The 11,158-nt window shown below is 37.9% G+C and overlaps 1 protein-coding gene across 1 annotated transcript in view; it reads left to right on the top strand.

Annotated features, from left to right (window-relative positions):
- FAM81A (family with sequence similarity 81 member A) overlaps positions 1 to 11,158 on the top strand; it is an 82,424-nt gene that overhangs the window by 54,440 nt on the left and 16,826 nt on the right. Inside the window, exons 5-6 of the mRNA XM_027852084.1 lie at positions 7,155 to 7,284; positions 9,716 to 9,822. Of these exons, the coding sequence (XP_027707885.1) occupies positions 7,155 to 7,284; positions 9,716 to 9,822 (237 nt within the window). The remainder of the gene's footprint in view (positions 1 to 7,154; positions 7,285 to 9,715; positions 9,823 to 11,158) is intronic.

Here is an 11,158-nt window from a genome sequence, read left to right as displayed (position 1 = left end):
TTGCTTTATCCACTGCACCACCTACCTGCCCCCTGAAAAACTGTCTATAAAATCCCCACCCGACCCCCAATTTTCTGATTTCCTTTTAATCTTGGCTACATTGGTTTTATTTGCACAATTTTTAAAAAAATTAATGTAATCAAAATTATCCATAGAAAGCATCTCACAATGCTTTCTATCTTTTGTTTACATATAAATTCTTCTCCTATCCATAGGTTAATAGGTAATAAGTTCTATTTTCTTCTAATTTACTTATGATATCTCCCTTTATATCTAGGTCATGTATCCATTTTGTCCTTATCTTGGGTATAAGATATTGCTCTATATCCAGTTTTTGCTAGACTGCTTTTAAGTTTTCCCAACAATTTTTACTAAATAGTAAATTCTTATCCCTAAAGCTTAAATCTTTACATTTATCAGACACATGGTTACTATAATCATTTGCTACTGTGTATTGTATGTCTACTCTATTTCATTGTTCCACTTTTCTGTTTCTAAGCTAGTACTAAATAATTTTGATAGTTACTACCTTATAATATAGTTTGACATCTGGTACTACTACTTTCTTTCTTAAATTTTTTTTTCATTAATTCTTTTGACATTCTTGACCTTTTGTTCTTCTAAATGAATTTTCATATTTTTTCTAGCTCAATAAAATTTTTTTTGGTAATTTAATTAGGATGGCATTGAATAAGTGGATTGTTTATATAGAATTGTTATTTTTGTTGTATTGGCTCTGTCCACCCTTAAACAATTAATATTTCTCCAATTATTTAAATCTGACTTTATTTGTATAAAAAGTGTTTTATAATTATGTTCATGTAGTTCCTGGGTTTGTCTTGGCAGGTATACTCCCAGGTATTTTGTGCTGTCTATGGTTATTTTAAATAGTATAGCTGTCTTTTTCAAAGATAGATACTATGCAAATATATATGAACTCATTAATGTGTTCACAAAGAAAGTTCACATTTTCCATTATTGTATCCCCACTACCTCACACAAGTAGGTGCTTCATAACTTTTTAAAATGGAACTGAATTTGAAATGTGGTTTTGTTTAATTGCTATTACCACTAGAAAATGCTTGCGTTCGGAATTAAGAACAGTAAGACTAGTATTCCATTTAGGGCAATTCACTATTAACTTAAAATATAAAATCTTCATATATAGCTAACATGAAGTTAGCCAATTTTTCCTCTAGCTTCTAAGAACTGAGGAATGTTAACTATAACTATTCTTTAGATCTCTAAAGCAAATGAGCAATTCAGGAAATGCTTAAAAACATGTCATTAACAATTAGAAAGAGTTTCACTGCAATACTTTGCCAAAATCTTTTTAGTTGTTGGGCTTATCAACTGTACCAGATTATCCTGAAATCTTTTAACAAATCCTTGGCTCCCAGTCTGTTTTCTTTGTTTTGGAAAGAGACTGGAATCTCTCTGCTTCTTTATGACTGAGCCTAGGAAATGAACCTGCCAGAAAATAGAGATCTGTACACAGTTTGAAAAGGGCCAGCACAGGAAATTTGGAATGATTAGTATAATATTGGTTCAACTACATCTTATAATACTAAAGTCTAGAAAGGACAACTGATAAAATTCTGAATCAAGATATCAAGTAATGCTGTGACATCCATATACTAAATTGACATCTCTAAATGATGTTTTAAATGAATGTTTTTTGGTGAATAAGTCAGAGAATACCCATATCTCTGATCTAGCATTAGGATCCAAGGCTTAGTTAGTGATAAACCATAAGCTATAAAACTTCAGAACTATTTCAGAAAGCTCATCAATGAGTACAATCTATCACTTAAAAGTGTCACAGTATTTCATTTGTTGTCTCTGTTTCCTTCCTTGCACTACTCGCTTTCCATTCTTGGCTTCTGCTCTACTCACTGGGTTTTTTTTTTTAAATTTTGCAATTTTTTAATTTTTAACATGTTTTTAAAACTTTGGGTTACAAATTTTCTCCTTCCTCCCTCCCCACCCACCCTCATTGAAAAGGCAAGCATCTTGATATAGGTTATAGATGTGTAGTCTTGCAAAACACTTCTATAGTAGTCCTGTTGTGAAAAACTAAGTATATTTCCCTTCATCTTATCCTAACCCCCATTTATTCTATTCTCTCTATTGACCCTGTCCCTCCTCAGAAGTGTTTGCTTTTGATTATCCCCTCCCTGAATCTGCCCTCCCCTCTATCAACCCTTCTCTCTTGTCCCCTTCCCCCCTTATTTTCCTGTAGAGTAAGATTGATTTCCATACCCCATTGTGTATGTTATTGCCTCCTTAAGCCAAATCCTATGAGAATAAGATTCACTCATTCCCTCTCACCTTCCCCCATTTCCCCTCCACTGTAAAAGCCTTTTCTTGTCTGTTTCGTGTGAGATACTTTACCTCATTCTACTTCTCCCTTTCTCCTTCTCCCAGTATAATCTTTTCCCACCCCTTAATTTTATTTTCCAGATATCACCCCTTCATCTTCAACTCACCCTGTGTCCTCTATCTATCTATCTACACAAACATATAATTGTTTCCCCTCCCACTACCCTAATACTGACAAAGGACTCATGAGTTACAAATATCATCTTTCCCTGCAGGAATGTAAACAGTTCAACCTTAATAAGTCTCTTATGATTTCTCTTTCCTGTTTACCTCTTCCATGTTTCACTTGAGTCTTGTATTTGAAGGTCAAATTTTCTATTCAGCTCTGGTCTTTTCCACAGGAATGCTTGAAAGTCCTCTATTTCATTGAATGACCATTTTAAAAAAATTTTTAGGCAATTGGGGTTAAGTAACTTGCCTAGGGTCACACAGCTAGTAAGTGTCAAGTTTTTGGTCTGAGGCCGGATTTGAATTCAGGTCCTCCTGACTCCAGGGTTGGGGCTCTATCCACTGCGCCAACTAGCTGCCCCGAATGACCATTTTTTTTACCCTGAAGGATTATACTCAGTTTTGCTGGGTAGGTGATTCTAGGTTGTAGTCCTAATTCCTGTGCCCTCCGGAATATCATACTCCATGCCCCCCGGACCCTTTATGTAGAAGCTGCTAAATCTTGTGTCATCCTGATTGTGTTTCCACAATACTTGAATTGTTTCCTTCTGGCTGCTTGCAATATCTTCTCCTTGACCTGAGAATTCTGTAATTTGGCTACAACATTCCTAGGAGTTTTCCTTTGGGGATCTCTTTCAGGAGGTGATCAGTAGATTCTTTCAATTTCTATTTTGCCCTCTGGTTCTAAAATATCAGGGCAATTTTCCTTGATAATTTCTTGAAAGATGATGTCTAGGCTCTTTTTTGATCATGGCTTTCAGATAGTCCAATAATTTTTAAGTTCTCTCTTCTGGATCTCTTTTCTAGGTTGGTTGTTTTTCCAATGAGATATTTCACATTCTCTTCTATTATTTCATTCCTTTTGATTAGTGTTACAGTGCCTTGATTTCTCAAATTGTCCCTATCTTCCAGTTTCTCCATTTTAATTTTTAAAGAAGTATTTTCTTCAGTAAGCTTTTGGACTTCCTTTTCCAGTTGGCTAATTTTGCTTTTAAGGGCATTCTCCTCGTTAGCTTTTTGGACCTCTTTTGCCATTTGGGTTACGCTATTTTTTAAGGTGTTATTTTCTTCAGTATTTTTTTGGATTTCCTTTAGCATCACTCTCAGTTTTTCCTCTACTTCTCTTACTTGCTTCTCAAAATCTTTTTTGAGCTCTTCAATGGCCTGGGACCAATTCATATTTTTCTTGGAGGCTTTGGATGTAGGAGCTTTGGCTTCGTTGTCTTCTTCTGGTTGTATGTTTTGATCTTCTTTGTCATCAAAGTAAGATAATATAGTCTGACTCTTTTTGCACTGCTTGCTCATGATCCCAGCCAATTACTTGAGTTATAAACTCTTTGTTAAGGTAGGAGTCTGTTTCCAGTGTGGAGAATGTACTGTCCCAAGCTTCAGGGGTTTTGTGCAGCTGTGTTCAGAGATACTTCTAGGGACCTGTAAATTTTCAGTTCTTCCAAGGTGGTACGATCAAGGGTGAGGTGTTTACTCCTTTCCTGGCCTGTGCTCTGGTCTATGAGTACTCTTTTCTGTCTTGGAATTGTGAGGAGGGTTTCCTCTCCACAGCCACTACAAGCTCCACCATGCCAGTGCTCCTCCTTGCCCCAGGACCGTCACCCAGAACCATGACCCAGATCCAAGCATGGGCAAAGCAAGAGAATCCTGCACCAGCAGAGAGATCCCTGCAATCCTCCTCTGATCAGCCACTCGATTCCCCCTCAGTCTGTGGGCCGGAAGCTCAGGTGGCAGCCGCTGTCCCCGCCAAGCTCGGGGACTGGAGCTGAGACCAGCGGCTTCTCTTTTTCCCCGCTGACACAGACTTTTCCCACTGACCTTCCAAGTTGTCTTTGGCATTCCTTGGTTGAGAAGTCAGGAAACCGCCACAGCTGCCCACCATTCAGTCCTCTGAGGCCTGCTGCAGGGTTGCTGTGGCCTGCGTGCCCATGCCAAACTGCGCTCCTCTCCCAGCTTGGCGTGATATACCTTTCTGATCAACCATCCCGGCTTTCTTGGTTTGGAAATTTGTTTCGCTCTGTCTTTTTATGGGTTTTGCTGCTTTAGAATTTGTTTAGAGTTATTTTTTGGGTATTTGGAGGGGTTTGGGTTAGAGCTCAAGCAAATCGCTGCTTTTACTCTGCCATCTTGGCTCTGCCCCTGTTTTTTTTTTTTTTTTATCCTCATTCTGTGACCTCTTGGCAGATTTTAAATATATGATGTATACAACCAGCATTTGAGAAGGATGGGACTACATCTGTGATTTCATCGGTCTAGAGAATTCCTGCTTGAGGAAACTCTTTCTGCTGACACAGGTTGGAATGGTCTGTGCTACTTAGAGCAATGTCTAGGGCTCTGAGTGGTTAACCTAGAAGCTAATGTGTGTCAGAAATAGGACTTGAACCTAGATCTTCCTGACTTGGAGGTCAACTCTCTAATACCACATGGCCCATCAGGTGAGGGGGGTTCTGAAAAGAAATTAAGGCTCAGAAGTGTTAAGTGATTCTCCCATAACTAGTGGGTCAGAGGTGAAAATTGAACCCTAATATTCCTGATTCCAAGTTCAGTACTCTCTACTCTCTCCTTCTGGTTGAGGATGGACATCTGGGAGCACCTCCTTGATCCTCAACCATATAAGGAGGGCACCCAGGGAACTCTCCTCATTATTCTCTTCCTTGCTACTTTCTTAGACTTTGTCATCTTTAGAAACTCATCATTCTGCAAGATGAAACCAACTTTAAAATCAACTCTGAAACTCACTTCCTCAGATTCTAACCCTAGCTATAGGACTTTATCATGCCCTTTTCCCTAGTTACCCTTTTCTTTTCACCTTTTTAAAAAAATGAATTGGCTTTCTCCATTAGATTGTGAGTTCCTTGAGGACAGACTGTTTTATGCCTTTCTTCATATCTCTAGTTCTTAGCTCAGTGCCCAACCCAAAGTAGATTCTTAATAAGTGTTTATTGAAACTATACAAAATTGCCTCTCTGCCTTGAAAGTCAGATATTGAAGAGAAAGTGAATAAAATCAAATTTTGGGTGGAAGGCATGAACACCCAGAATGGGGGTGGGGGCATGGGATTAGGAAGGGCTTCATGTAGATAGTTGTGTTTGAGCTGAGAGTTGAGGGAAACTAGGGATACCGGGACTTGGTGGTAAGGGAGGAGTATATCCCAAGTATGAGGGACAACCAAGGAATGCAAAGACTTCGGATAGGGTGCCACATAGAAGGAACAATAAGGACAATTTGGTGGGACCATAGTGTGCATGAAGAGGGGAGTAATATATAATAAAGACTAGAAAAGTAGGTTGGGGCTTAGGCTATAAAGGGCATTAAATACAAAAGAGAAGAATTAATATTTGATACTAGATAAAATAGTGAGTTATTGGAGTTTATTGAGCAGAGGAGTGACATAGTCTACCTTTACTTTAGTCAAATCACTTTGGAAGCTGTTTGACTGATGGTTTGGGATGGAATAAGGCAGGAGAAGACTAATTAGCAAGCTATTGCAGTATATTAGATGAGAGTTAATGTGGACTTGAAAAAGACCTGCTTAGGGATTTGCCATAAAATCCTGAGCTTATTTTCTGTGGGAAAAGAGCAGAAATGAGTTTTAAAATATAATTAAAACTTAATAACATCTTAACTACAGTAGCATAGCAATAATTTAAAATCTTTTTGTTCTTTGACACAGGGGATTGTAGGAGAATTCCAAAGCCACCTTTTCCCAGGTCTATGCTTACCTCCAGCCACCATTTGAAAAAAAAATAGATGAAAAACACTTGTAACATATCTAGTCAAGCAAAGCAGATTTCCACATTGACCCTGTCCAGAAATATATATACTGTCACATCACTGGCTAGATGTAGTTAGCATGTTTCATCTTCAGTATTCTGGATCATGGCTGGTCATTGCATTGATTAGAGTTTTCAAGTCTTTTTAAGTTGTTTTTCTGTATAACATTGTTGTCTAAATTATTCTCTTGGTTCTGCTTACTTCATTTTGTATCAGGTCTTCTCAGTTTTCTCTGAAACCATCCACTTTAGCATTATTATAGTGTGATAATAGCCTGTTACATTCCTATGCCGTAATTTGTTTAGCCATTCCTATACAGTAAGTTACTAGGTTTTTGCTACAACAAAAAGAGTTGCTATAAATATTTTTGTCGTTATGGGCCCCTTTCTTCTTTTTAAAATCTGTTCATTGTGTGGACCTAGTAGTAATATTGATAGGTCAAAGGGTATGTGCAATTTAGTAACTTTGGGGACATAATTCCAAACTGCTTTCCAGAATGATTAGACTAATTCACAGCTCTACTGATAGTGTTAACATTTTCCTACAGCTCATCCTCCAATTGTCATTTTCTTTTTTTGTCATCTTTGCCAGTATCATTGGTGTGAGGTAGAACCTCAGAGCAACTTTATTTTATATTTCTCTGTGAGTGGTTTGGAGCCTTTTTTCATATGTTTGTGTATAGCTTGGATGTCTTCCTTTGAAAACTGCTGGGACATATTGTTATTTTAGTAGAAACAATGTATCTTATGATATTTAAAACAAAATTTGGGTTCATCTGTTTTAACTTTCATTGTTTTTAACTTTGGTGTTCACTTGGACAGGTGTGATGCTAGCATAGCTAGACTGTCTGCAGAGCATAAAACAACATATGAAGGCCTTCAGCACTTGAACAAAGAACAGCAGGCTGCCAAACTTATTTTGGAAACTAAAATCAAAGATGCAGAAGGACAGGTATGATATTTTAAAAATAATTTTCTAAAATGGTTGATTTGCACTTAGCACAAATACCTTGAGGTTAATAGTTTCTTGAAGCAGATGAGTCATTTTTTTTATACTGGGGCTGGGCTTATGTAGAAATAGAAGAACTTTTTTCCTTTACTTCTCACATCTTCCTGTCCTTTGTCATCTTAAGTGTATTAGCAGAGCAGTCTTTTGTATCATCTTATTTGCTTATATATTGCATACATGAAATGAAACAATTGGTGTTGTTGTGTGACAGGTAGAAAAAAAAACCTAGGCAAATTCCTGAGTGTGTTGGGCGATGGGGCAGTGTAGTTCAGTTTCTAGAGCTAAGAGGTCCAGATGGTCTATTCTAAGAAATCTGGCTCAGTCCCAGGTAATTTCTAACTCCTAAAACCCTGAAGAAGCCCAGTTGAGTCCAGGATGTCATGAAGGCTCACATCTACCCCAGGGTGGGCATGAACTTAATTCCTTCTGAGGATGTTCTATACAGAGGCCAGGCCAAGTCTCTTCAGAGTAACCCAGACTAGAGGATACCTCCTTTCCTTCTTCTTCCTGCCCCCCTCATCCTCATTATTTAAGTTCCTGTCCTTAGGCATTCGCCAATACCAGGCCAGCTTCTAAAAGGGTGGAGGTTAGCTGATATATTTGCCTAGGCATTCACCCAGGTGCATTTGACTCTATTTCAGACTTCTTTAGACTTTAAAATGAACTCATTTTCCATCAGCCAATTTGGGATGAGTTGGCAGGGCCAGGAGGCAGGCAGCATGGACTGGGAATAGAGCTACTTAGCCTTCTTTTATAGTCCTTATACCCAGCCTTCACTTAATTATAATGACTGGGGAGGGATAGCTGAGAAGTGGGTCACCTAGATACCAATTAGCAAGGCAAAATAATGCCTTTTCCTAGAAAAAGGGCTATAGCCAAATGGTTAGATACAATTGTTTATTGTAGTGGAAAGGGAATAAGCATTTCTACAGCTCCTACTATGTGCCAGGCACTATGCTAGGTGTGGGCAATTCACAAGGCAGCTTTGTCAGTTTTGTTAAACATGGCCATTCATGGCAATATCAAAGCAAAGCACAAAATAAGAAAGCTATAGCCTCTCAGAAGTTGTTTATTGCTGCAGCCTGGAACCCCTTGTCTCCTGATTAGGGTCTATTTAGAACTTTTGCCAGAAAGCCTGCCCACATGGTATATTTCATCAAAATTAGAATTGTTCCAGCTACATGGAAATTGGCAAGAGGTTGGAGCACTCATAGTCACACAGATGGTACAGAGACTGCAGTAAAATGTCCGTTTTACTAGTCAGCCAATTGTAAAAAAGCCATAGGGTCATTAGTTTGAACTTATGGGAAGAGATGAGGTGGTATGGCACATGAATAGAACCATTTCCTCTCCTTCCACTACAACTCAACTCCATAATTGTGGCTGTGATAATGAAAAAGGCACTAGATAATCCTAGACTAGGGTAGTTCCTTCTAGCAAAAAGGTTGGGTCTACTTTTATAATAATTTAGTCATCCAATAGATATTTATTTAGTATCTTCATGTGTATAGTACTGTGACAGGCACTCTAGGGAATACAAAGAAACCCAAGAATTGATCTCCATTGTAAAAAAAAAAGTGTAATGTAATTGGAGAGAAAGGTAAATGTGCATGAATTTATATAGCAATACATGGTATTATATGTTTGGTGGCTTTTCCTTCACTCGAAGTCTTCCGGCCCAGGTTGGAAAAAGAAAGAACATGTTTTAGCTTCCATGCCAATCAGTATTAGGAGCAGGCACTTCTGGCCTGGAGGAGAGGGAGGAAAAGGAAGAGAAGGAGATGAGGAGAAGGAGGAGGGATGAGGAGGAAGATTCTACCTCCTTTTCCTCCTCCTTCCCCTCCTCCCCTTCTTCCTCTTCTGTTTGAATTCTTCTATTGATACATATGGAATATCTTCCATGCCTTAATAGAAAATATTCTTGAATTGCTAAGAGACCCCTCCTCCCTCTGCCCCAAATAATCATTACTTCAAGGCCGACCTTCTGGAGATGAGTATCTCTGATTGTAGCTAGGCTGATCCTAGGACCATGGACCACAGGCCATTACTGGACCAGCATAGAGGCTTTTCCAGCTTGATGGTATCTGTCAGGTCTTGTACTTCACTGGCATAGACCTCAGGAACTCTGTTACATCCCCCTTTGATGAGGCATTGTGAGTAGGATTTTAGTGGAAGGTTTATAACAAAGCTAAACATGCTAAACAAGATTATTGATTACTTTTAAAATTCTTGGTATAATTAATGAATTTCTCTTTTCTAAAGTTACTTTTTGTAAAGATTTAAATAGATAATGGCTTCTGAGGTTCTTTGCTAGTTTAAATCTATAATTCTGTGATCCAATATGGAATTTTAAAGTGTGAATTACTTTTTTCAGATTTCTCAGCTTTTAAGCAGAGTAGACCTGTCAATATCAGAGCAAAGCACAAAGCTGAAAATGACCCACAGAGATAGCAACCATCAGCTTCACCTTTTGGACATTAAGTGAGTAGCCCTTGTACTAAGAAATAATTTTTCTTGGTTTAGAAATTTCAACTTAGTCAACATTTATTATGTGCTTATGATGTATAATATATTTTGCTAGGAGCATAGTTGAACCAAATAGAGGTGATCTGTGAGTTTCTGCAATGCTACTCATTCTTAATTGCTATGCTATTCATATACTACAATTCCAATCTGCTTCTTAAATTTTTTAACAGTTACAGGAATGAATATGTTATAGTTCATGAAGTGTTCATTTGCTAGAGGAAATTCTCTTCTTAGATTGGATAAAGAGGGAATGGACTCATGTATAAAAATATTTATATTTTCACTTTTTTGTTGTAGCAAAGAGCTAGAAATGAAGTGAATATCTATAAGTTGGGGAATGGCCGAACAAATTATGTTTTATGAATTATATAATACAGTATTACTGCATTATAAGAAACGATGAAAGGGACAAATTGAGTGAAATGTGGGAAAACTTATATGAATTGATGCCAAGTAAAGTGTAGAAACAGAACTGTTTTATACAGTGACCACAATAGCATAAAGACTAACACTTTAGAAAGACTTAGGGACTTTAATCAATTCAGTGACCAATAACAACTCCAGAAGATTGATGATGAAGCATCCCTCTTACTTTTTGTTGGAAAAGTGATAGACTATAGATACAGTATCGGACATACATTTCCATATACAACCATTCAACAAAAGGGAGGGCTTTTATTTGAAGAGTGCTTCAAGGGGAGTTAGGAAAGGTGGAAGTTAGTGATCATGTTATTTAAAAAAAAAGGAAGAGAGGAAAGAAAAGAAAAGCTGATTCGTGAAACTTTTCAAACACAGATGATACCAGAGGGAAAGTTCTGAAGGAGACAAACACTGAAGGGCAGTTTTGGGACTACCATGTTGTGCTGATCTGGGCTTGACTCAGGCTAGTTTCATGGTAGTTCAGGTTTTATATTGGGACAAAATGAGACACTCATAGATCATTCCAGTGTTAACAAAAGGAAATTTACTTAGCTAGAGCTAGAGAAGGATTTTCAATAAGAATAGGGATTCAGAACTCCTTGAGTTGATTCAGCTGAGTGTAGCTCCCATTTGGACCACCCCCCCAGATAAGCATCTGAAGGCCCCTTCAGCTCCTCAATCTGTGCTCTTACTCCTCTGAGCCAACCAGCTCTTGAGAAATGTCTCAGTGTTGTTTAAGGAAAATTAGTCTAACCTGCATGGACAGATGGGTCAGGATATCGCTGCTCCCACCCATGTTAAATTTAATATATATTTTTAATATTTTCCCCAACTATCCAATTCTGTATAAAAACAATTTTTACATTTGTTT

Source organism: Vombatus ursinus, unplaced genomic scaffold (genome assembly GCF_900497805.2).
Source record: "Vombatus ursinus unplaced genomic scaffold, bare-nosed wombat genome assembly UNPS02009205.1, whole genome shotgun sequence".
NCBI lineage: Eukaryota > Metazoa > Chordata > Mammalia > Diprotodontia > Vombatidae > Vombatus > Vombatus ursinus.
This window is presented reverse-complemented; position numbering and strand designations above follow the sequence as displayed.